A 26,683-nucleotide genomic window follows, 5' to 3' on the forward strand; every position below is an offset into this window, starting at 1 on the left:
AAGAACAAATGAAAGCTCCAGAGCCAATACTTTTAAGCAACAGAGAGATAGCCAACCTATCAGATGCACAGCTCAAAACACTGGTGATCAGGATGCTCACAGAATTGGTTGATTTTCATCACAAATTAGATGAAAAAATGAAGGCTACACTAAGTGAAATGAAGAAAAATGCACAGGGAACCAATAGTGATGGAAAGAAAACTGGGTCTCACATCAATGGAGTGGACCAGAAGGAAGAAAAAAAACATACAATCAGAAAAGAATGAAGAAATAAGAATTCAAAAAAATGAGGAGAGGCATAGGAACCCCCAAGACATCTTCCAACATTCCAACATCCGAGTTATAGAGGTACCAGAAGGAGAAGGAAAAGAGCAACAAGTGGAAACGTTATTTGAACAAATAATGAAGGAGAACTTCCCCATTCTGGCAAAGGAAATAGACTTCCAGGAAGTCCAGAAAGCTCAGAGAGTCCCAAAGAAGTTGGACCCAAGGAGGAACACACGAAGGCACATCATAATTACATTAGCCAAGGTAAAAATGAAGGAGAGAATCCTAGAAGCAGCAAGAGATAAGGGGACAGTCACCTATAAAGGAGTTCCCATCAGACTGTCAGCTGATTTCTCAAAAGGGACCTTATAGGCAAGAAGGGGCTGGAAAGAAATATTCAAAGTTGTGAAAGGCAAGGACCTACATCCAAGATTGCTCTATCCATCCAAGTTTTCATTTAGAATGGAGGGGCAGATAAAGCGCTTCTCAGATAAGGTCAAGTTAAAGGAGTTCATCATCACCAAGCCCTTTTTATATGAAATGCTAAAGGGACTTATCTAAGAAAAGAAGATAAAAATATGAACAGTAAAAAGACAGCAAACTCACAATTATTAACAACCACATCTAAAACAAAAGCAAACTAAGCAAACAACCAGAACAGGAACAGAAGCATAGAAACGGAGATCATATGAAGGGTTAGCAACAAGGAAATGGAGGAGAAGAGAGGGGGAAAAGGTACAGAGAATAAGTAGCATAGGCGGTAGGGAAAAAATAGACAGGGAGGGCACAAATAGTATGGGAAATGTAGAAGCTAAAGAACCTATGACACATGGACATGAACTAAAGGCGGGGAATGTGGGTGGGAGGGGGTGTGCAGGGTGGAGGAGAATGAAGGGGGGAAATGGGACAACTGTAATAGCATAATCAATAAAATATTTTTTAAAAAACACCTCTCTGTTAAAAAAAATTGGCTCTGGCTGGCGGAGCTCAGTGGATTGAGCACGGGCTGTGAACTCAAGGGTCACAGGTTTGATTCCCAGTCAGGGCACATGTCTGGGTTGCGGACCAGGTCCCCAGTGGGGGCCACTCAAGAGGCAACCACACACTGATGTTTCTCTCTGTTTCTCCTTCCCTTCCCCTCTCTAAAAAAATAATAATAATAAATAAAATCTTTTTAAAAAATTGATCAAGAGGGCTGCCTTGCGATTTTTGCTGACTGAGTCTGTTTCCTTCATCATGTTACCCACTTATGCCTGCAGGCAGGAGAGTTGGAAACTCGCCAAGGGGCTGTTGGAGGAGTTTGGCAGGATTCATAGTTGCAGACAACAGAATCCAGTCCAGCTACTTTAAGAAAAAAGAAAGGAAAAGAAAGAAAAAGAAAAGTTCCTTAAGGGACTCCAAGCCCTAGGAGAACAGAGCTTCAGGAGCGGCTCCCAGAGCCACCGTTCTGAGCCACTCCGCCCAGAGACAGCAGTCCCGCCAGACCAGGGAGGCTCCTGGGCTCCTGGCTCAGAATCACAGGTCTCTACCTGCAGAAGGTGCCTGCCCCTGTCCTCAGCTCTGAAGCAGATGTGCCTGATAGGTGGGATGTAAATCTCACCCGCCCAGCCCTGACAAAGCAGGAAAGTTGGTCATCAGTGCTGCAGGTTGGGTTTATGCTATGGAAAAGCATCCAGATGGGAGGAGGGTGATAGAGAGGTCTGGGGCAGCCACAGAGGACAGGACGACCCCTCGGGCTCCTGTCACCAGGCGAAGACCTAGCCAGGCCCTCCACTTCACATCCGGGGTCTTGGACCAGGAACTTCACACCACCAGGAGGCTTCCGCAGTCCCCAACACAAAGACAGTGGAGAGAAGATGCCCCTAACTCCCAAGTCCACACAGCCAGTCCCCGGCTCACCACTGGTCAGCCTCCTGGCAGCTGTGCCCACCCTCTGGCCAATTCACATGCCTCCCTCCCTGCCTGGCCCTGCTGGCTGGCCGCCCAGGCTGCCAGTCTGGACAACTGTATCACTCTTTTGGAACTCTTTGTTCTCTTGGTGGAATTTATTATAAAAGAAGCCTCTGCCAGCTTGGAGACCGGGCTCCAATAATTCCAAGCAGCTGATAACAGCTGGGATTAAAAGATGAAAAACAGTGCAGATGTCCTGGCTCTGCCCGAAGTGGAGAAGCCAAGTGTAGGAGTCCAACTGCTGAGCCCTGTGGCATCTGTGCGGGCCCCACCCTCCTGCCCGTGGCTGTCTCTGTCCTCAGAGTCACACCCCCTGAGGATCGCTGATCCCCAGGGTGGGTACAGAGCCTCAGGGACATGTGGCAAGGGCGCCCATGAGAACATTAGCTGTGCGCAAGGGCGCCCATTAGCTGTGTTGTGAGCTCTGAGCCTCAGACCCTGGCAGGCAGAGCAGCCACTTTCATTTCTGCTGCAAAGTGACCAAGTGCAGGCCTGTGCTTAGTGCTCCACACACCAGGTTTTATACAAGCCTCGGGGCAACTCGAGAAAGTAGGGTCCGTGTGATCCCGGGCTTACTGACTCGAGCCTTGGGGAGAAGAGGTGACCTGCCCAGGGCCAGTGGCCCAGGGAGCAGCAGAGCTGGGAGTCAGCCCAGATCTGTTTGGCTTCAAAGCCTCTGCCGGCAACTCCTGCACTATGAGATCTGGTTTCCAGGGTCTGCAACTGTTACCAAACAGCAAGTGGGGCCCCCCTGCCTGCCCATACCCTCTAAGCAAAATTCCAGAGGCAGAGGTACCGTGATAAAGGAAAGGAGTCTTTATTCAAAAGCTACACAATTTTGGAATGACAGCTTTCCACATGCCTTAGTCACTTAAGCCTGTTAATTAAGGCTAAACTCTTTAACACCTGAGTTCTCCTATCATTCCCCTGTTTTAATTATCTTATTTCTCTAGGGTTAATTTACAAACTAGAACAACATGAGATACAAAAGCTACACAATTTTGGACGAATTCTGGCTCAGAGCCTGTCTCCTCTAGAACACCCAAAGAAGAATAGCCCTGCCACCCTCTGCCAGGCAGGCCCAATCCTACGCTGCGCCGGGAGTTCCTTCCCATCAAAAATACTGTTTATTGGGAAATGCAGGAGGCTGCAGTACCATCACCCAGGTGTCCTCCAGAAAGGAAGCCCGAGAATCAGAAAAAACCTACCCCCACCCATCTGAGAGCCCTTCTTTTATTTCAAATCTTCTTGCCCATAATTCCATGAGCTCTGGAAACTTGCAGCTTCTCAGCCAATCCTGTCTTAGAGTGTTTACTATTGCGAGAGCAAACTCTGCCTACTGCCCCGCCCCTGCCCACCCCTCCGGAGTGACCGGTCAGATCCCTCTGTATCACAACCGCCTCTGCAGGGTAAACCCAGAAGTGGCAGGTCTGCCTCCAAGGCTCCAGAGAGCAGGAGGCGATCCTCACAGCCGTGGCCGCACAGAGCCACCAGGCCCTGAGCCAGTCCCCAGGGAGGGGAGGGAGCCTCTGGGAAGGCAGTGTGACATCCCGCCAGCGGCCGGGCTGTGACAGGCCTCTGCTGGCCTGTGACTTGGGGCGAGTCCTGGCCCTGCGGTTTGCCTTCTCTCCTGTCACGTGCTCGGCAAACACTTCTGAGCTCAGCCATCTGCCAAGCGCTAGCAAAGAAGCTAGACAACAAGATCTGTCCTGTCAGGGAGTTAGGCTCTGGTAGGATGAGAGCGTGGGCAGCACCACCTGCTGTGCGGGGGTTCTGTGGGGTCGGTTAGGCAGGGCCAGCGGAGTGCCGCTCTGCGGAGGTGACACTGGAGCTGAGACCAGGATGAGAAGGGGCTGCCGTGTGAGGTGGCGGGCTTCCCCGGCAGAAAGCCGCCTCCTCTGAAGTGGGGTGGGGCGTGGGAGTGGCAGAAAGGGGTCTGAGTGGTGACCTGGGGTGAGGGGATGGGAAATGAGGTCCGATGTAGCACAGGGACAGAGGGACCGGGCAGTGTTGGCCGGGGAGGTAGGGACCTTTGCCCTAGCACGGAGGGAGGCTGGAGGTGGAGGACGCACCCAAGTGACGCAGCAAGGAGGCTGGAGGTGGAGGACGCGCCCAAGTGACGCGGCAAGGAGGCTGGAGGTGGAGGACGCGCCCAAGTGACGCGGCAAAGCGGGACTGTGTCACCGTGGCTGTGAGGGCCGAGGACTGAGGAGACAAAAGTCAACACCCGTGGATGCACCATGCGTGAGGGTGGGGTCCATACTTCATAAACGGGGACCTTTGAAAATGTGAGGAAGGCAGGGGTCTCCGGGCCCTGCTCCCAAATGCCCCGCCCACGGAGGGCAGCCCTAGGAGGTCGCAGGGCTCCTGAGAAGCCTGCAGGACCCACCTCTCCCCTGGCGAACACACCGCTGACCGGCCAGCCTGGGCGAGCTGCACAGCCCTTCAGTTCCAGAACTTTCCACTGATGGCTCCCTGCCACGCAGGCAGAGGGGCTGTGGGCAGCTGTTGACCACCTTTCATATGAGCGTTTTTCATCCTCAGGCCAAATGTGGGTGCACTGGGGATTCCCAGGGAGGAAGGACCCCGAGGGCCAGGCCTGACCCGGGCCCTAAGGGCTGCTAGGGGGTGGGGCCTTTTCAGATCTTCGTTGGCTCTTGTTCTGGCCAAGAAACATTGGCCTCTCCCGGTGGGGAGGGGAGGCATGAGGGCCCTGTGGGGTCTGTGGTTTCCCCCTCTTTGCTGGCAGGGGGCCCCTGGGTCTTGCAAAGGCTGGAGCTGGTGGGTGGGACACAGTTGGGACTGCAGCTGCGCCCAGAGGTCTTAGAAACAGAAGCTGACTCGGGTGGATTCTAAAGTCAGACACAGCACATTTCCCTCTTGGCCGAGTCCTCTGCAGAAGAAACCAGATACCGGCAGCTTTCACCTGGGAATGGTTTCACAACATTTGGGACTCAGTTTGGCAGTGGACTTTCAGGCTGGTGGACTTTGAGGGGGCTGGGGGCGGAAAATCCAGCTGCCACTTGAAACCTGAGACTGGCCACCTGGAGGAGGGCCTTCTGCCTGACAAAGGGACTTGGAGGCCAGGAGCCAACGGTGCTAGTTGGCTGGAGAACCTGCGTGTGACCTGGACCCTCCAGGCCACAACGCCGGGCCGGCTGGCTGTGTTCGTACACACCCTTTGGTCTTCACTGCCCTCGAGCTGCCTTCAGCCCTGCGAGGTTTGCTTCACAAACCCAGCCTGCCCTGTCCACCTCTGGCCCCCTGCCTGGGTGGGTGAGGCCCACCCTCTTGCTTCCGCATTACTGCAAGAGGGGTCCCCCAAGGCGGTACCCATTGTCAGGCCCTGCCCAGCCCAAGGAATAGGAACCTTGGGTAGCTGGGAAATCTGCTCCCTCCACAAACACCCAAAGGAGCCTCCTGTTTAAGAACTGCTGGCACGGAGGGTGAACCACAAACCCCGCAGGACCAGGCTGTGCAGACAGTCGGGTCAGTGGGTCCCCAAGTGCAGCTCTGGGCCAGGAGCACCCCCATCCTCTGGAACTGGCAGAACTACACGTTCTGAAGCCCCGCCTGAAACTCATTGGATCGGAAACTCCAGGGGAGGCCTAGCCAGCCACTGGAAGGTCCCTTCAGGGGATCAAGATAGGGACACAAGGTTGAGGTCCTGCTACCCCTCTGAGAGCCTTTGCACCCCCTGTCCCTCCTGCCGGAAACGCCCTCCTCTCTGCCCTGGCAGCTCCAGGCGTCTGTGGCCTCCACTCAAGCCTGCGTTTCTCAGGGAAACCTGATCCCTGTGGACCAGGTTGTGTTGGCCTGTCACACGCGTCAGGGGTCCCTGCAGGTCGCCCGCACAGCGCTGCCCAGTTTGTGAGCTGGCTCACCGCTGGCGCACCAGTGCCCGCCGGCCCTCTAGTCCGTCGGGGTGCAGGGCTGTACCTGTCTTCCGTGCACCCCCAAGCTGCCCCTGGCACAGCACCTGACCGACACGGGGTTCCACTGGTGATCATCACCTTCTCTAAATAACACAAATATCCCGCAGCTTTGATTTTTTTTTTTCCGTTTTAGGCATTCTTTGTTAGAAAAACCAAATTCCTCCTTTTTTCTCAGTCCTTTGCACAAAACCTGCTCTGCTCTCTCTGGTCTTTTGGGACCCCCTCCCTCACCCCGGCGCTCAGAGACCTCAATGCGGGCTGCCTGTGGCAGGGGCCACTTTCTCGCCGAGCTGGACTCTCAGAGAGAAATCTCAAGATGTTCGGATTTCTCGAATTACTTCTTGAGTGATTTCCGCTCCCAATTTCTCTGGCCCTCTCTGCAGGTTTCCTTATCCGGGGTGGAGGACAGGGGCACGGTTCCTGGGCTGCTCCCGACTCCCTGGACGAACTTGACCTCCTTCTCCAGTGTCCTGCCTGTGTTCACTCTGCCCCACTTGCCCGGAGACTTCGCCCACCTTTCCCTCGCAACTCTGTTTCTAATGAAAGTTTCATTTTTGCTATCGTGTTTTTAATTTTCAAGAAATTTTGTGCAAATGTTCTCTGAATATTCCCTTTTAAATAGCATCTTGATCTAGCTTCATGGATATAATATCCTCCATTCTCTCCGAACATGTAATTGTGGGTTTGGGTTTGGTGTGTTTTTTTTAAGCTTTCTGTTTCTGAAAGCCTTTGTCCTCTCCTCACTTCTCTCCGCCTGTTTTGCCCTCTCTTTCATGTCACAGGGTCCCTCCAAGGCCCAGTGTCTTTGGCGTGTTTTTCAGAGTAGAAACTAGAAAGCAGACTGGCAGCTCCGTGGACACGAATAGGGCTGGTCCTGTGGCTTCACAGGGCGTGGCTGGCTGGGCCACGTCTCCTGTGCTCATCAGGGTCTCTGGGAAGAGCCTTCCTGTCCCTTGCCTGGAAGCAAAGTTCCAGCGGCCTGCAGCCTGGGAGCCACGTTGAGGAAGGAGCACTCTTGCGGGCCCCTCATTCTGCGTGTGAAGTTCTCTTGATGGCGGTCCTCCCTCACCTGTGCCTCTGGCACCCTGCCAGCATGAGACTCTACTTCCCCCTTCCAGAAAATAAACCCCCAGCTTAAGACAGGGCAATGGTCCAGGTCGGGGGCAAACACCTTCTCTGTCGCAACTGCTCATCTCTGCCACTGTAGCACAAAAGCAGCCACAGACAATCTGTAAATGAATGGAGGTGGCTATGTTCTAATAAAACTTTACTTACAAAAATCAATGGTGGACCGGATTTGGCCCACAGGCCATCATTGGAGACCCCTGGTCTAGACTCTAGCTCATCGGGCACCTGGTGCTGTTGTTTCCTGAGCTTCGGGGGCTCTCGGTGCAGGGCGGGTTGTTCCTGAGCCTTCCCCATCGCCAGCTTAGACTGTGGCCATCCACAGCTGCACAGCGGTAATCCCTCATGTGTCTGCCTCCCACTGCCTAACGTCGTTGCTGGTGCCTCCACTCCTGGCCTCTCGGCCCTGGGAGCTCAGGTTTCTGGGGTCATAAAGATAAATGCATACCTTTCTCTCCCATCCTGAACTACCGGGCTCTTTTTAATAGACCCCTCGGCTTACAGAGATCAGCATCTAGAACTAACACTGGTTAGGGCTGATTAAAGTTGTGTGTCTTCACCAAATGCTACTTTGTTGTTGGGCTTTTTTAAACAAATTAATGGAACACACACCACATAAAATGAAAGGCTTCTGTGATGGCTCGCCTATGAAGTGGCTCTTGCCGAGGGGCCGCCCGGCCACCTCGGCCTCCTCGGCCTCCTCACCCAGGAGGCAGCGTGGGTCGGGCAAGGCCCTGGACGTTCTCCCGGAAGGATCGTGGTGCTGAGGACCATGGCTGCAGGATCTCTCTGTGGAGGATGGCCACTCTCTGCAGCATCCAGAGCCCAAGGCCTGGCCATAGCCGGGAATTCGGGAATTTGCGCCGTGGCCCCTGCTCTGTAAACAAGGCCCTTGCACTCAGCCGCTTGGCCTGGGGCCGGGAGGAGAGAGGCCCCAGAACAGCAGGGTTTCTCGGAGTCCTCCACACACTCCACTTCCCAGAAAGGGGTCACAGCTCATCTGCCAGGGGTGTCCGGTTAGCACTTGGACGTGTGGCTGCAGAGAGAACCCTGCCCCCAAGTGACTGGGCCCTGGAAGCCTTCGGAGTGGGAGTAAATAGGCCGGTGGCTGGTGCTGTCCTGCAGGCCCCCACCAGATGACCGCGGCAGCAGGCCACGTGAACTGACCACCAATTCTTGAACCCTGATGTGTAGGCTCTGCCGCTCCTTTGCTGCCCCTCCCCGTCGAGAGCCTCAGTTTCCTCCTCTGCAGAAGGGGGACACAGGATTGCCATAAGGACCACTGAGAGGGTGACCTCTCTGAGCAGTCCCAGGCTGGAAGGCTGTTTCTGACAGAAAGGTCTGCAAGGCACAAGTAGAACTGCAAGCCTTGGAGTGGCCACTGACGACGCTCACCCCAGGCTGCTGCACTGGCCCTGGAGACAGGGAAGGCGAGCAGGTTCTCATCTGTAGACAGCTCCAGCTCCCCTTCTGTGCCGGAACCCTTCCCAAGCACCCATGCCCCTTCCCAGCCCCCACGGCTCCTGGACATTTCCCTGAGGTCGGTTCCCATGCTCCGTCATAATTGGCTGTTCACATGTCACCTCCTAGCTCCTTGTGAGCCGCTCAGGGGCGAGAGCCAGATGTACTCAGGTCTGAGTATCCCCTGTGTCTGGCACAGAGTGGGTCCATGTTGGGCGGATGGACAGATGGATGGATGGGTGGACGGACAGACAATTAAAGGTTGAATGAAGAAAGACTGATAACCTACTAGGTGCATAAATGGATAAACAAATGTACAGATACATGATCGAGTGCTTGGGTGAATAAAGTCATTCCTGCACCCAAAACTCTGTGCTGAGTAGTTTTTCTACAGCAGGATAAATGGACAGATGGGTGTGAGGAGGCGAGAGTGCAGGAGGAGGAGGAGGAGAAAGAGCAGGTGCAATGGAGGGGAAGCAGCCCAACAGGCGAGAAGCAGAGGCTGGCCCGCAGAAGTGGCTGAGCGGGCAGGCAACCCCGTTCACACGTCCACGGTCCCATCTAAGGGTGGCCGTGTCTGTGAGCCGAAGGCACCGTTCCCAAGGTCCCAGAGAGGGAGGCTTGGGAGAAAGAATCCACAAACACTCTCTTTCTGTCTATTAAAAATACATTTTTCTCTAAATAAACTTTGAACCCACTTCCAACTGTGTTTGGAAAGAGCAGTGACAGCTTTCATGAAGGGTAAATTATAAGCGCTCCGGTTGGGGCTGTGTTTGGGGACCTTCAGAAATACACGCAGTCCCCAAGGCGAGCACTCACATGCGTGCGAGACGAGAAACACATGGCAGTGCGGCGCTGTCAGGCAGGCTCGCCACGGGCGCATGTGCTCCCCTGCTGACGTTCGGCGAGGGTTCCAGGAAGGGGCCTTTCCTGAGACGAAGGTTGGTGGGGCACTCCCCCTTCTCATAAATCCTTGGGAAATAAACCAGGCCTGTCTCCCACACACATGCAGCTAATTATCTGGGGCTCAGGGTGCTCCCCAGAGAATGGTTAAGAGCAGTTCACTCGGGCAAGGTCTGCCCCCAAGGGTTTCTGACAGCCCTGGCTAGGAAGACCGCGGCTGCCTGCCTTTGGTTCATAAACTGGCATTTTCCCAGCCCAGTGGGTGGAGGGAACAGGCGCGAAGGAGAAGAGATCCCGTCCTCTCCCTTCCCAGGGCCCAGCAATGAGCAGAACCAGACACAGTCACCAACAGACACCCCCAAATCCAGAGGCTCTTGGCATGGTCACTGGTGGCCATTCCCCTCAGTCCAGGTTGGCCAGGGCCAGGCGGTCAAAGGACCAAGGTGGAGTGGCTGCCTTGTGGGGCTCACCGAGGGGCACCCAGCTCCACCCCAGCACACAAGTACTGTTGCAAATATCTGTGGCCCAAAAGTGGGCATCCAGGAGGACTTCCCAGAGGAGGGTTCATATCTCAGCTGTGTCTTGAAGGAGGAGTAGGAGTTTTTCTGGCAAGAAATGGAAGAAAGGGCATTGGCGATGTGAGCAACACCTCCAGTGGCTGCGGTGTGTCCTGGGCCAGGTGTTCTGGCAAAAGGTGGGCCAGCAGTGAGGCATAATGACAAGAGGGGGTGGGCGGAGCCACCAGAGAGGGAAGTCTGGGTCGGCCTGGAAGGGCCCTGGCCATGGAGCTCAGACGTGTCCTATGGACAGTGAGGAGCTCATGGGCGGCCTTAAAGCAGCAGTCCCCAGCCTGTTGGGCACCAGGGACCGGTCTTGTGGAAGACAAGTTTTCCACAGACGGGGGTCAGCGGGGATGGTTTTGGGATGACTCAAGTGCATTGCATTCAAGCTCACCTCCAGCAGTGCAGCCGGGTCCCTGACAAGCCCAGACGGGTACCGGTCTGTGGCCTGGAGGTTGGGGAGCCCGGGAGGGAGGAGGCTATGACCGTCAGTCTGTGGAGAGATGCCGTTGCTGGACCTGGTGGGGACAGAGGGGGCTGCTCTTTCTCTCTCTGCCTCTGTGACATGGGGGAGTCGACCTCTCAGCGCAGCAGTTCCACCCCCGTGAAACGGGGACAACCGCACCCACTGCACGGGCTAGTTTACCAGTCTCAGTCGCACATGCAGAACTCCAAGGCAGGGCCCAGTGAGCTCAGACACTCGGGCGGCAGCCTGGCCCCTCTCCCATTTCCAGGTCTGTGCTGGGCAGTGGGGACGGGTGGACCCACCCACTCCCAGGAGCTGGGGGCCAGGGGTTATGCTGCTGCTCACAGAGACGGGGTTCAGATGGAGGAATGGGGGGTGGGGAATAAGAGTCTGGGTTCAGGCCATTCAGCCAGCTTCCACTGTAATCGGTGATCTCTGTCCCATCTCACCCGATCCCGAGGCAGAACAGCCCACGGCCCAGAGTGTCAGCTTTGGCACCAGACCACTGTGGGCCTAATTTCAGCCTTGCTACTTGCTGCTGTGTGACCTCACACCAGGGACCTGCCCTCTCGGGGTGCAGTGTCCTCCTGGACAGAGTGAGACGGAGAGTCGAGTGGGAATGCTGTGAGAAGGGACGTGGCCTGGTCCTGGTGGCGGCAGCAGGAAGAGCTGCTGGGGGTTTGAGAGCCAGGAACTGTGGTCCTGGGTATTGTTAACTCGCAGCTGGGCTCCAGCCCCCCTCCCCCGTTTACGCAGGCAACTGGCACCAAGTAAAGGATGTGAGGCTTGAAATACTTTGTAAGAAAGAAAATAATACTGAAAGAGAGGTTTCAAGTGTTTCCCAGACCAGCAGCAGCAGCACATCCCCAATGCAAATTCTCTGGTCACTCAGCCCCACTGGATCTGAAAGTGGGGTGGAGCACCCCCCAGCACTCTGGGGGCTAACCCCAGCCCTCCCCCCGCAGAGCCCTGCTGTCCAGCTCTGGGAGGGCCCTGCCACTGTGGGGGCCTGGCCCGAGGCCTCCACCACCCCCCCCCCGCCGGCCCCACAGCAGGGGGGTCCCGCTTTCCCAGCAGGCAGTGCTCCTGCTGCCCCACTCAGCAAGCGCCCTCCAGAGTCAGGCCAGTCCCCCCACCCAACCAGCCCAGGTGGCACAGGGCCCAGGGATGGAAAGAAAGGGCCACACGAGTCCGGGGGCACCCAGGCATCCCTGGCCAGACTGTGGCATCTGAATAGATGGGAGATGGTCCCAGGGAGAGTGATGGCAGTCCCCACTGTCACCATAGGCAGGGGTCCTAGTGGCCAGGTGGCTCTCAGGGATCCTGACGGCTGCACACAGCTGGCTTATCCCCTCGCCCTGCAGCTGTCTAGACTGCAGGCCCCAGCCCACCAGTGCCTCCCCACTCAGCAGCGCCAAGCGCCACCCCAAAAGACAGACTCTGGTTCACACGGAGTGGCAGGAGGAGTGCGGCTGCCCGGGCCGAGGGCCAGGGCTGCAGAGTGGTGTCCAATGGGGACAGAGCTTCAGTCTGCAGGACGGAAGGAGTTACGGGGATGGGCGGCAGTGACGGCTGCACAACAGTGTGAGTGTACGCGATGCCACTGACTGTGCTCTTAGAAATTCCACAACTTTTTAAAAATCACTTTGTAAAAAATATAATGTACCTGACTGGTGTGGCTCAGTGGATTGAGCGTGGGCTGCAAACCAAAGTGTTGCCGGTTCAATTCCCAGTCAGGGCATGTGCCTGGGTTGCGGGCCAGGTCCCCAGTGGGGGCCACATGAGAGGCAACCACACACTGGTGTTTCTCTCCCTCTCTTTCTCCCTCCCTCCCTTCCTTTCTTTCTCTAAAAAAATAAAATAAAATCTTGAAAATATATATATATAAAGTGTAATGTACAAAAAACCAGTAGGTCAGGGGCATGGTATGTGAATTATATCTCAGTGAAACAGTTTAAAGCATAATGCTGCCCCAAACCCAGTGGATGCAGTGACCCTCCAGGCCTGAGGACACACTTGGGCTGCTCCCCAGGCCAGCAGAAGGTGGTACCCGCTCAGGGCACAGGGCACCCCCGGGTCCTGGAAGTGCTCAGCAGCAGCGCTGCAGGACTGGAGTGCCCGCCACTAGGTGCAAGGGGAGTGGGCAGACGCGGGCAGCACGTCAGCAGCCGCCTGGGCAGACAGACTAGGGCCGGGAGCTCAGACCCAGCCTTTGACAGCTGCGAGTCCCCAGTGGCGCCGCGCTGGCGGGGGGTCAAAAACCAAACGATAACTCCCTCAAGGCTCCTGGTAGTGGAGTAGTCCCGTCCAGGACCCTGCAGGGACGCGAAGGCCGGAGTATCAGGAGCAAGGCTGCCCTGGGCCTTCTGGCTCAGCTCAGCCTCTGTGCTCCTCCGCGGGGCGTGCGCGGGCTGGGGCCGCGTCCTCAGACCTCAAAGTCCTGCCAGGCGACAGCCGTGCAGCCCAGGTGGTGCGGCCACTCACCTTGGGCAGCCCCCCCCGCCCCCAGCTCTGAGATGGGCGACACTACATCCCGCCACACAGGTCCACTGCGAGGATCCTGGGGGGCGGCACAGGCCTGTGCCTGGCTGCACACCTACTTCCTTCTCCCTCTTCCCACTTCAGGAGGGCCCTGTGCCCTTCCTGGGCCTCCACGGGGTCCCAGCGCCTTGGGGCTCCGCCCCCCGCCCCCCCACAGCACGGAGCTGGCTGGAGCCCTGACCTCTGGGCAGCGCCAGCCTGGGTGTGGGCAGGCAGGGACCCCACCTCAGGGAGCTCACGTTCTGGTGAGGAGAGAGAAACCATACACACTGAAAAGCAGCTAAGATAAATAAACCAAGTAATTTTGATAGAGATAAATGGCTGGAAGAAAATCATACAGGAAAATGTGACCGAGAGCATCTGAGGGCAGGGCACTTCGGCTGTGGTCAGGGCAAGGAGGGCCCCCAGGGACAGTGAGTGAGCACAGAGGCCCCTCGGGGAGGGCAGGGCGGGGCCAGGCAGGCTTGAGGAGCAGGAGGAGCTGGGGGTGGGGGAGGGGAAGCAGGGGAGACCTGGGGCCAGGTGGCATTGTCCTTCCTCACTGGCTGCTTGCTGTGGAAGCAGTGGCCAAGCCTCATTTGCCTGGGACTGTGCCGGTTTCAGCTCCAACAGTCCCAGGGAACCTCTCAGTCCTGGGTCTGTGCCCACCTGCTCCCCATACTGCCCAGATTCACTAGTTCAAGCACCCTTGGCCCTACAGGGGCTACGCACCTGTCCCTCGGGCGAGAGGTCTGCTGTCCTGTCCTGAGCAGCCAGGAGCCGAAGGTCCAGGTGCATAGGGTCAGGTGACCTTGGGGCGGGTGGGTGCTCTGAGCGGCCAGCTGTCCCCGAGTGTCCTTCCTAAGTGCGCACTCCACCCTGCTGGCCGAGCTCCAGGGCTTCCAGCTGCCGGACCTCACCTGCCCTTTCCAGGACCGCCTCAGTGGGGCTGGGTGGGGTTTTGTCTTTCAGGTTACGAGGGATTCTCATGAAAATCAAAGCTCACATGAACGGCTTTTAAGTTAGAAAAACTAAAATAAAAAATGAAAAGTCTTTCATTCTCTGACAGCAATAAATCCCGGCCTTGGTCCGGCCCAGGGGATATGCTGGCCATGTGTGGGTGGTTAAGGCCCCAGAGCCAGCGGAGAGCCAGGAGCCTGGTGTCTCGGGGCGTGCTGTGCCCGTGCGGCCTTGGGGGGGCCCTGGGAGACTGTTCCTGGGTCTGGTGTGCCAACAACTCGAGGAGCGGGCCTGGCCTCCTTGGTCTGGTCTGGTTGTAAACGGCCCATCCAAGCTCCTACCGCCTCCGGGGAGGACCCAGCTGGAGAGTGCAGGTGTTTAGGAAGGCGTGAGGAGGGCAGGTGAAAAGCTGGCACCACTCACTGGGGCCACCGGTGCGGCAGGGCACTCACAGACCTCTCAGAGCCGTCTCTGGGCCCCTCCCATTTTGTGCAGTGCCTGATATATTTAAAAAACACAATAGCTTTGACTGGTGTGACCAGTGGGTTGGGCATTGTCCTGCAAAGCGAAAGGTCAGCAGTTCGACTCCCCATCAGGTCATGTGCCTAGGGTGCGGGTTCTGTCCCCTGGTGGGGTGCGTACAAGGGGCAACCAATGGATGTTTCTCACACTAATGTGTCTCTGCCCTCCCCTCTCTCTAAAAACAAATCAATAAAATATTTTTTAAAAATAACAATAAATGCCCAGAAGTGATTATAAAAACGGTGGACTAGGTAACCACTTGCCTTCAGGAAGCAGTTCTGGGGCGGGAGGCAGGCGGCGGGGCATGTAAGCCCGCATGCTGGGCCTCCCTGCACAGCCCTGCCCGCCGCGGCTGTCTGACACCGGAGGGTCGGCCGATCTCTGTGTCTCCATCCACAACAGGGGGAGAATAACAGCAGCCTTCCTCGCAGGTCTGATGGGGAAAGGTATGAGTTAATACCATGGAATCAAGGTTACTGCCCAGCATACAGCAAACACTCCGCAAACGGAGCCACCAAACTCTCCTCTTCTCAAACAGTGTCAGGGGCTGCGTGCCGCCCGCTGCTCTCAGCCCCTCTAGAGGGAGTGTCAGTGCCCCAAGTGAGACCCCCGTGAGTATGACGCTGGGCCGCCCTCCAGCTCCCCTCTCCGTCCCCTCCCCACCATGGGCTCTGTTCACTTGGCTGCGGAATGACACGCTGTCCAAGCAGGCGCCCCAGGTCTGGTCATCAGGGCAGTAGGGATCTGTCACCTCCCTGGGCAACCATCCTTTCCAAACGAACACTTGCTCTACAAGCCAACAGCTGTGCATTGCTCTTTCAAATGCTTTGGGACCTTCCAACCAGCACAGGGCTCAGCGCCTTCGGGCGCCCTGCAGTGTGCTAGGTGATGGAGATGAGCCCGTGGGGGTGTAAACCCCTTGGAAATGAGCTGTACTTGCTGAGCAAGGAGCTGTGGTTTTCATCCCCAGAGGACAGCACGGCTCACAGAGCTGGCCCAGCCCAAGCACTGCACTGGCTGGCCAGCCTCTTGGGGAGTCAGTGTCCCCCCCAGGAGCACCATGTCCCCTGGGCCCACACAGAGGCATGCCCAGGACATTACTCCCCCCTCTAAGGGACAGAGGGCTTCATTAGGACAGCTGCAAATGAGCAGGGAGATCACTCCTCTGCCCAGTCGGGCATTTCCAGCCTCAAAGTTGTCTGAAACTTGTAAAACAAAATTATCTGGGGAGATTTTGTTAATTTGTTTTTCCAGTTACAGTTGATATACAATATACAAGAAGTCTGTCCAGAAAGTACCTAGCCACATACTATGAAAAATAGAGACATTTATTGAAGAAGATACAAAAAACATTGTGCACAGGACAATGACAGCTTAGTCCCCTTCAAAGTAGGCACCTTGGGACCTCACACAGTTCCCCAATCGCCATCAGCTGCCCCGCTGTATTTTCCTGAATCTCATCAACGGTCTGAAATCTCTTCCCTTTCAAAGGTGATTTTAGTTTGGGGAAAAGCCAGAAGTCAAACGGCACCAAATCTGGGCTGTAGTGGGGCTGAGTCACCTGGGTGATGTGATGTTTCACAAAAAACCCTGCACAAGACATGATGCGTGGGCGGGCATGTCGTTGTGATGAAGCTGCCTATCACCAGTTGCCCACAACTCCCACCATTTTCATTGTATTGCACCTCTCAACCGACGGAAAACACTGAGGTAGTAGTATTCCTTATTAATTGTTTGGCCTGAAGGGGGGTACTCATGATGGACAACTCGTCCCCAATCCAAGAAACACAGTTAACATGGTCTTGATCTTGCTGTGACTTTGCCACGCCTTCTTCGGGCATGGAGAACCAGGCAGCTTCCACTGGGACGACTGGGCCTTCGTTTCTGGGTCACAGCCATAGACCCACGATTCATCTCCGGTTACGACTTTCTTGAGAAACTATGGTTCATTGGCAGCGGTTTGAATCAAGTCATTAGCAACTGCAGCACCATGCAGATGCTGTGGAACAAATTTTGCCATGACATGTTTCATGCCAAGATCCTGCATCAAAATCTCGAACACAGCAGTCTTTGGAATCCCCAGATCAGCTTCCAGTTCTCACACTGTCAGTCGCCGATCTTTGTCGACGGCAGCCCGTACACATTCAACAGTCCCAGGTGTTCTGCTGTCACAGGTGTTCCAGAACGTGGATCACCTTCATCAGAGTCTCCACCACCTTCAAAGCATTTGTGACACATTTTTATTTGTGCTACACTCAATGCATCATCCCTGAAAGCCTTCTGAGTAATCTGAGTAGTTTCCACGGAAGAATGTTCAAGCTTAATGCAAAATCTGATGCAGATTTGCTGCTCTACTCAGCCATTTTGAATACGAGATCTACACAGCACACATGCTCACTCAACAGCATCTACCACCCCCACTAACTAGTACAGTGAAGTCGTCATTGTTCACACATGCGCATTCCAATCCAATCTCGGCTGCCAGGTTACATCGATGTTGCGCAAACTTTTCTTGTTATATTAACAATGGCTGGAGTTTTTCTGGATGGACCTTATATTAGCTACAGGTGTACATCATAGTGGTTGGGCATTTATATAACTTATGGAGTGATCACAGTGATAAGTCCAGTACCCCCTGGCACCATGCATGGTTATTACAATACTACTGACTACACTCCCTGTGCTGTACTTTGCATCCCCATGACTGCTCTGTAACTGCCAATCTGCACTTCTTAATCCCCTCACCTTTTTCACCCCTGAACACCCCCCATCCAACAACCCTCTATTCATTCTTTGTATCTGTGAGTTTGTTTCCATTTTGTTTATTTTGTTTTTTTAGATTCCACATATAAGCGAAATTAAATGATATTTGTCTTTCTCTGTCTGACTTATTTTACTTAGCATAATACCGTCTAGGTCCAGACGTGTTGTCACAAATGGCAAGGTTTCCTTCTTTTCTGTGCCTGAGAGATATTCCATGTCGTACATGTGCCATATATTCTTTACCCGTGTATCTATCGATGGGCACTTGGGCTGCTCCCACAGCTCGGCTATTGTAAATAATGCTGCAATACCATAGGGATGTGTACATCTTTTCGTTGTTTTGGGTTTCTTTAGATAAATGGAATTGCTGGGTCATGTGGTAGATCTATTTTTTAATTTTTTGAGGAACCTCCATACTGTTTTCCGTAGTGGCTGCATCAATTTATAATACCACCAGTAGTTCATGAGGGTTCCCCTTTCTCCACATCCTCACCAACACTTGTTTATTGATTTATATTGATTTATTGATGATAGCCATTCTGATAGGTGATATCTCATTGTGGTTTAACTTGCATTTGGGAAAGATGTTTTCATGGTCTGGTCTTGCAAGCTTAAATCCTAGGATCCCCCCTGACTTCTCTGCTCAAGTGCACCCCCACAATGGCCCCAGGCCCCAGGCAACCCTGGGGAGCTCTAGGCTGAAGGTCTGGAGGATTTGAACCATCTGACCCCAACTCCCCTCCTGGAGTTCTGGAAAAGAGTCAGATAAAGGAGCCTCCAGCTCCCCTGAGAAGGCCCAGGTCTTAAGGCCGAGGGAAGCCAGAAGCCGTGGACACATCCTTGGCCTTGGTTACAGTGGCCATGGAGTTCAGAGGAATGGCTCTAAGGTCATGCAGACCTGGGTTCAATCCCAGTGCTGCCATCTCCTCGCTGTGTGGCCTTGGGGACGCTACCGTCCGCTCGCCAGGCTGCCCGCAGCATCACTGAGGTCTCCACCGGGCAGACCCGAGTCCACAGTCTCCCTCCGGCCCTCAGTAGCTGGGAATCCTGGAATCATTTCTGGTTTTTTACATTGTGGTAAGATGCACATAGCTTGTATTTGCCATTTTTAAGTGTTCAGTTTGGTGGCTTTCAGTACACTCACACAGTCGAGCATCCACCACCACCGTCCTGTCCCCAGACTCTTCTCCTCTCGCAAAGCTGGAACTCTGTCCAGAGTCCGCCCTAACTGCACGTCCCCCGCCCCCAGCCGCGGCACCGCCCCAGGCCCATCTGTCCCTGGGCGTCTGACCTTGCAGGCGCCTCCTCTCAGTGGAGCCACCTGGTGTCCGTGCTATTGTGACTGGCTGTTTCACCGGCAGAATGTCCTCACGGTGCATCCGTGCTCTAGCGTGTGACCAAACTTCCTTCCTTTTCAGAGTTGAGTAACATTCCATTGTGTGCGTGTACCGTGTTTCACTTATCCATTCACCCATCAGTGTAGTTTTGGGTGACTGACACCTTTTGGCTGTTGTGTCTGGGAGCATTTCCCGACTTCTTTGAGCCTCAGTTTCCCCAGTGTTTAGGTAGAAGTGAGTGGGCAGGGATTAAAGCATTCCCAGCACTGTGTATATGTTCAATTAGGTAAATTGCACAAAAGCCCCTGTCTTTCAGGGCTGGCAGGAGGGCGGGGTGGGGGCGAGGCTGAGGGCTGAGGACATGGGAGGGGCCTAGGCTGGCGACGCCCAGCACAGCCCAGCTGGGTGGCAGGGGCCCAGGGTTGTGAGCAGAGAGCGATGGCCAGGAGCTGTGGGAGGAGGTGTCTGATGGAGCCTGTTGGGATTCAGGGTCCCCTCTTTGGAGCTGGTCAGTTGGCGTGAGTCTTCCAGCCCAACCAGAGGAAAGGTTCCTTTTTTAAACCTCACCCGAGGATATGTTTATTGATTTTAGAGAGAGAGGAGCAGAAGGAGAGAGAGAGACATTGATCAGCCACCTCCCATATGTGCAACCCAGGCACGTGGCCTGACCAGGCCCCACACCACAACCTCTAGGTGTAGAAGACAAGGCTGCAACCTGCTGAGCCACCCAGTCAGGGCAAAAGATGAGATTTTTATGAGTTAGCAATGGTTCCATTTTGTCTGGCTTCAAACAGAGCTTAAGGAAACCACCCTCCTCCCTGGGGCGATGTAACGGGCAGATGGCTATCTCCGGCGTCAGAGCCATTTAGCAGGAGCGGGGGCCCTGGCCAAACCCACTGCGCCTGAAACCTCAGGGTTTCTCTGAGAAATCACATTCCCAGCCCGTGCATATCTGCGTGCTGGTCCCAGGTCTGGGGGCCGACAGAGATTAGGGACGTGGGAAATCCCCAGACTGGCCTCCCTACAGGCTGCAGGTCAGCGCGGGCACAGCTGAGGGTTCGGTCAGCGTCTGGACCCAGACCCAGGCCACAGAGCTGCTGAGATGTAGGCCCAGGGCCTCACTTGGCTGAGCAGGGCTGGCCTTGCCGCCTCTGTCTTCCTGTCACGGAACACAAAGGAGGGCAGAAAGTGTCCCTGTCTCAATGGCCTGTGCCCATCAAACCAGGTGGTCCTGTGTCTCTTCTAAGCCCCGGTTCTTGTTCGATTTGACATCAGTTAAGGAGAATGCCAGGAAATGGTACGGAGGGACCTTATTTCTCCTTGCCTGTTCATTCCTTCCCTCCCTCCCTCCCTCCCTCCTTTTCCTGAACTAACGCCATCGTGTCCTGCCCCATGCTGGGGACACAAGCTGCAGGACGTGCAGGCTGCACGCTTCAGGGGGCTATCTTCTGTGATGACGGGGGCGGGGGGGAGGGGGAAACAGCCGTGGTGGAAAGGGGAAATGGGAGAGGGCAAGACAAGGTGGGGGGAGGGTTGCTCTCAAGCAGGAGGAAGGGGTCTCCCATTGCTAGAGGGTGGTTTCTGGCTTGGCTACGTGGGTACCAGAGACGCACGCATTCGGCCGACCTAGGAGCCCTGCAGGCGAGCAGGTGGGCAGGCTGCCCGTGCGTTTGGGTTTGGACACACTGCGTCCAGATGGAACATCCCAGAGGTGGCTGAACACTCAAAGGGTGGACCAGTGGTCGGTTTGTGAGGTAGTCACACAGAAGCCTTCAAAATCTGGTTCTGACTGGCCCTGGGGCCTCAGGAGCAGCAGCCTCACTCTGTTTCCCCACGTGGGCCCACCAGGCGGCAGTCCTGTCCAGCCTGCCAGCCTGCAGCCCCACAGACCTCTGGCGCCCGGCAGCGCCCTGGCCTCTGCCCCGCTCCAGCCTACTCGCCACTTTCCCCCAAGGCCCTGGGGGCTGGGCAGCACCCCCTGCCTGGGCAGCTGTCCACACGGCTACCTCCCCTCCTCACTGGCCCTCTGCCCAACCCTGCCACCCAGGAGAACCACCCAGAGAGGTCCTTGGTTCAGCCACCTCTATGAAGGCAAATGTCTTCATCTGGCTTGAGTTACTCAGATGGAAAATTCTGCATTCGTTCCCGGTAATGACCACCGGGAAACCACGGCACTGCTTTAGCTTTCCGGGCCAGGAAAGGCCTGGCTGACTCTCCCACCCATGGATCCCTTCCTGCCATGTCCCACCTCAGCCCAGGGCTAGTGGCCTTGCTGGTCTGAGCGTGGACTTCACGGCCCGGGAGAGCCCAGAGGACAGGGACTGGCTGGCTGCGCCTCTTCCCTCCTGGAGCCACAGGAGCACGTGCCTCGTGTACCATTGGGCTTCCTGGTCCCCCACACTCGCTCACCCTGAGAACAGATGTGTCCAGAGAGGAGAGAAGTCCTAACGCAGGGCCAGCCTCACAGGGTCCACCCAGGGGCTGGGAGGAGAACAGGACATGCGTTTTGGCCCTGAGGGGCCTGAAGTTTTAGAGGCACACCCAAGTGGAGATGTCAGGTTGACAGCTGGCCACTCGGGTGCTGCAGGCCCCAGCCGATACACTGGACCAGGGTGAGGAGCTGCTTCACTCTCTGTTATGGGAGCCCAGATCTTGGCCTTACAAGGCAAGGTGGCCCTGGGTGGTTCCAGCATGGAACTTGAGGCCTGGGTCTGGTGTCAGGGAAAAGCAAAGGCTAAGTACTCGCATGAATGTCTGCTCCCAGAACTCAGGGTCGCATCACTTCTAAGGTCTGACGAGGGCGCCGGGGCTGGCCACACGGAAGGTCATCCCTTCGGCAAATGGGGTGGGGAAACAATGACCACAGACGAGTAGCATGAAGGGGCCCTTACCTTCCACCACAAATGAAAACTAACTCCATCATTTAAAAGGCAACAGAAACAAAACTGGAAAAATCGGGCTACATCAAACTTTAAAACTGCACAGCAAAGGAAGCAACAGTATGAAAAGAGTGAGAGAAAATGTTTGCAAGCTGCATAGCTGATAAGGGCTAATGCCCAGAATATGTAAAGAGTTCCTCCAACTCAACAACAACAGCAAAGACAAAGAATCCAAGTTAAAAATAGGCAAACGACTTGAACAGACACTTATCCAAAGAAGACATACGAATGACCATCAGGTATATAAAAAGATGGTCAATATCACTACTTATTAAGGAAATGCAAAATAAAACCACAGTGAGACATCACCTCACACCCCTTAGGGTGGCCACTGTCAAAAATAAAGTAAAATAAAATAACAAATGTTGGCAAGAATGTGAAGACACTGAAGCCCTCGTGTACTGATGGTGGGGATGTAAAATGATGCAACCACTATAGAAAACAGTGTATAGGTGCCTCAAAAAATTATAATAGAATGACCACACGATCCAACAGCCCCACTTGTGGTCAGGGACACCTGCACCCCCGTGTCATAGCATTATTCAAATAGCCAAGGGGTGGGGGCAACTCAGTCTCCATCACCAGACGGGAGGAATGCATGCAAAGTCTGTGGCATACTGCATATGTACAGTGGAATATCGTTCAGCCTTAAAAAGAAGGAAACTATCACTTCAACAACATGGATGAACTTTGAGGACATTTTACTAAGTGAAATAAGCCAATCACAAAAGGACAAACACTGCAAGATTCCACTAATCTATCTAAAACAAGCAAAGTCTTAGAAGCAGAAAGTAGGATGGTGGTTTCTAGAAGGCTGGGGAGCAGGAGGGGGGCATTGCTTCCAATTTTGCAAGATAAAAAAGTTCTAGAGACCTATTTGCTCAACACTGGACATACATTAACACTAAAGTACCATATCCTTAAAAATGGTTAAATATGGTAAATTTTACGTCACGTGTTCTTGGCCACAATATTTTTTTTTAATTGCAAACTCAGGAGTGCGAGTAGCAGCATCTTGATGTTTGGGTTTTGTCTAACTGCTCTGATCTCAAGCCCCCGAGGCTGGCCGGAAATGCACTTGCGCCTCACGCCGGCCTGCAACGCTCTCTTTCTCTCAAATGCCCCTTCCTCCCAATCCGGGCCTCCCCCAGAACAAAGGTCAAAGCAAAACAGAGGCTGCTTTTGCCTTTCTGCCCTGCCCCAATCCCTAGGCCAGGGGCGCAGTGAACACCGCTTAAAAACGGGTGGCCTGACTCACATCCTGACTATGAGGAGTCTGTCTCTCCTTGGTGGTTGTTCTGGGAATTTGGGAGGGGGTGACCTTTACAGGAAGGGGCAGTGCCTTGTGATACAGCCACCGGCTGTCCATCCACTGGTTCTGGTTCGTGCCCCACCCACCACTGCGCCTGAGGTGGGGAGGCTGGAGAGACAGGTGTAAAGTGCTGTCTCAGCTGCAATCTAATCCACGCATCTTCTCTCCTGCACACCTCTCCCTGGCACCTGAGAAAGGAAAGGAAGGCTAGGACTCAGAGAGAGTGAAACTGGAGGCAGGCCAAGTGAAAACGCAAGGCCACGTGGCTCAGGGATGTTTGCAGCAAGCTCCGGGAGAGACCCTGCACCCCCACAGACGGGCCGTGCTGGGCCTGGCCCTCTGACTGAGGCAGCAGCCTGGTCGGCGTTCCTCTGCCTGGAACCCTCTCCCAGCACCTACGTGGATAGAGGGAGAGAAGGCAGAGGCAGGGTGGTCCCACAGTCAATTCAGAAAGGCTCAAACCGTGTGGACGGAGAGCTGGATGCTGGAAAGAATCTGTGTGGTGTACATGTTATCTGCAATAAATCCCGGGAAATGTCTACACGTCTGCCCAAACTGGGGACAGGGTGCAGGTGGGGGGAGGCTGGGAGGGGCAGAAGGTTCTAGAAAGCGAGGGAAGGGCAGTAGGAAGTGCCTGTTATGACCGAGGTCAAGCATCTGAAAGGCCACGCCGGTGCCTCTCTGTGCCATGCTGTCCCCATTGCTCCACTGCAGTGGAGGTTAACGAGCTGCCCCCACCCTCAGCCTTAGATTTCTCATCACTCAGAAGTTTCTCAGCTACAAACTCTCCTCTCTCAAGAACTTCCAGATAGTAATTGTTTTTATTGGGAAGGGACTGTGAATGGATAAAAAAACAGATAAATAAACAACTGAATGAGCAAGCAAGTGGGCAGAATGCAGCCAGCCCGGGAAGGCGGAGCAGGAGGCAGTTTCTCCCCAAACGTCACTCCTCTCCCCCAGCAGGAGGGTGGTGGGCAGGCTGCCGCCCACCCGGATGCAGTGGAGGGTGGTGTGGGCAGCCGCTGACGCACTCACTGTGCCCGAGCCCCCTGGCTTCCCTTCTCAACGAGTCTATCCTTGTCTCCCTGTCTAGGGCCCCCCGGACGGCGTGGCAAGCCTGGAAGAAGAGGCGATCCCGGTGAGTCCCAGGTTTTCCTGGTTCACAGACCTAGGTGTAGAAGTCCGCCCTGGTCCAGGGATGCGGTGGGGTGCACCAGTCCCAGAGGCCACAGTGCCCGGTGCCCCCTTTTTCTCGGCTTCCTGACATCACAGGTCCAGCGACTGTCCCGTTTGTGTCCTTGACACCCGCTGAATCTCATTACAGCTGCAGCAGTGCCAGTCCCTAGCCTCTCGCCCTGAAACAGCCTCCTCCCCTCTCTGCGGGAATGGACAGGGACTCCACCTGCCCAAGGTGCCTGGTTCTCCTGGGCACTCCCATCCCTCCCCAGACCGGTCTGCTCCTTCCCTGGGCAGAGGCAGGAGGAGGCTCCTTCACCTCCCTTCCGTACAACCTGGGGACGGGCCCACATGCTCGGCCACCTTCCCTCCTGCCATCCTCACCTCACCTGAGTGCGCCTGCTGCACACACCCACTGCTGCTGCGCACAGCGAAGCTTCCTCAGAGGTGCCCACACCCAGCCCTCTCCCAGCTCTCCCGCCTCACCTTCCACTCACCCCCACCCTCCAGTCTCTTTTCACGGTCACTCCATCAACATCATCTTGGCCAAAGTACCACTGACCACCTGACAGTCCAGCCAGCAGAGGCTTTGCCGTCGCCATCTTCCTGGACCCTCCTTGTGGGCCGCCCCGCCCCGCCCCCACCCTGTATTTCCCAGCTCCACTCCGGCCTGGGTTTCCTCCCACGTCTCTGACCTCCTTCTTTTTTGCCTTTCCTACAGGACCCCACTTGCCTCTTAAACGATTCTGCCCTTGGCCCTCTTCTCACTTCTCTCTCACCCCTGAGCGCCACACTCCCCCAGGACACTGATGATGCCCCCCTCCCTGGATCAAGCCAAATTGTCTCCTCTGGGTCCAGAGTTTGGACATGGCCCCCCTGAGCTAGCACCCCCCAGCCTGCTCTCCCCAGCTCCCCATGGCAGAGAGGAGACCGCCAGCCACCCTCCCCCAGGCAGACACCCTGGCATCACCCTGGATCCCTCCCTCTCACTCCCACGGTGCATCCTGGGCAGTGTCCTCCTCAGCACAGCAGGCCCGTGCCCCCTTCCTAGTCCTCAGCTCCACAGCTCCCTCAGCCTCACTGTGGGTGTCTGGGGCCCTCCCCTCTGCGCCTGCACTCCTGTCCTCCCCTGCCACCATGTCATCTCCTCTACCTGAACTTGTGACCCAAGTTCAGTATTCTTTGTCCTGACAGTCTAGCTCAAGCATCTCCTCCAAAAAGTCCTCTCTAAAGCCTCGGGCCAGGCCAAGTCTCCAGCTCCCAGCACAGAGCAGGCCCCAGGAGAGTGAGTGCACAAGCAGTGACTGAGTGAATGCCCACGCTCTCAGCCCCCACGCAGCCTCACAAGGAAGGTGTGGTGGTGATGCCCAAGGTGCCCCCGACCCCTGACTGGGCCAGGTGAGCTGAGCAGGCTCTCTCCGATCCTCAGACTCTCCTCCCTGGTGCTGGGTGTGGGCTTCCTGCCTCTCGCTGTGCTGTGTGCTTGCATTACCTCACTCCCCCTGTGGAAGACCCCAGAGAAACTCCCCACAGTGCCCCACTGGGAAATGCTATCAGGGCCCTCTGTGTGCTCCAACGTCCAGAAGCTGAAGGCTGTTTCATGTCAGAGTGCTGTGGCTTCCTCCACTCTAGGTTCTGCGTGTAATCACCCCACACACATAACACAACACACACCCAGGCCCGCTCCGTCCGCACTTCATCAGTTCTCATTTTGGGCCTCGTAAAACGCTTATTGCCTTCACTGTAAGCTCCTGACTTCCATTCTGGAAGGAAATGAGGAATGTACAGTGATTTTTTTTAGGACAAAGTATAATATTACTCAAGTTCCTCAACAACCTACTAGAATTAGGACTCCAGTTTACGGCAATGCAGAAGCCAAAGAAAGACAAGGATTCGCTGGGCCCCCTGACCCTGTGTGCTGCATCCTTTCAAGTTCTTCATCTCATGTAACTCCACAGAACCCCGAGAGACAGGCGGCATGTTATTACCCCGATAGCAGATAAGGAAACCGAGGTCCAAGGGAAGAACGGTATGAACGGCCCGGAGCAGACGTTCCACTCCGATCAGTTCTGGCTGGGCCTGGTGTTTATTTTCAGATAGTTTTGCACACACGTGTGCCCTGACTTTGGCGACTTCCCTTGGTAAACCAGGCCTCTTCCTGCGTCCCCGGGAGAAAGCCTCTCTTTGCCTGTGGGAACAGGGTCTGGTGGAGACACCTTCCTGCTGCCCCCTGGCCCTGCACTCCCCTGCGCAGGCCGGCCTGGGGGGTATGGGGGTGGTTCTCTGTGGCTCCAGAGGGAGCCTTTGCTCAGCAAATGCCTCCACAGTGTCTGCAGTGTTTGTGTGTCTCGTTCAGAATGGAATGGACGTCTTGCCTCCCCACAGGCCAGTTTCTCAGCTGTGGAAGGCTGGCCCTGCTCTTGGACTTCCAGGGTCCTCTTTCTAGGGACCTTGAGCAAGATTCTTTCTCTTTCTAGAACCCTCCAT

The 26,683-nt window shown here is 55.3% G+C and overlaps 1 protein-coding gene across 5 annotated transcripts in view; it reads left to right on the top strand.

Moving 5' to 3' along the window:
* The window catches only part of COL23A1 (collagen type XXIII alpha 1 chain), a 295,134-nt gene that overhangs the window by 213,948 nt on the left and 54,503 nt on the right, over positions 1-26,683 (top strand). For all 5 annotated transcript variants that reach the window (XM_045823987.1, XM_045823991.1, XM_045823992.1 and 2 more), the window contains exon 3: positions 24,114-24,158. In XM_045823987.1, the coding sequence (XP_045679943.1) occupies positions 24,114-24,158 (45 nt within the window). The remainder of the gene's footprint in view (positions 1-24,113; positions 24,159-26,683) is intronic.

The sequence above is a fragment of the Phyllostomus hastatus genome, unplaced genomic scaffold (genome assembly GCF_019186645.2).
Source record: "Phyllostomus hastatus isolate PE091 unplaced genomic scaffold, TTU_PhHast_1.1 phas_contig_150, whole genome shotgun sequence".
Classification (NCBI taxonomy): Eukaryota; Metazoa; Chordata; class Mammalia; order Chiroptera; family Phyllostomidae; genus Phyllostomus; species Phyllostomus hastatus.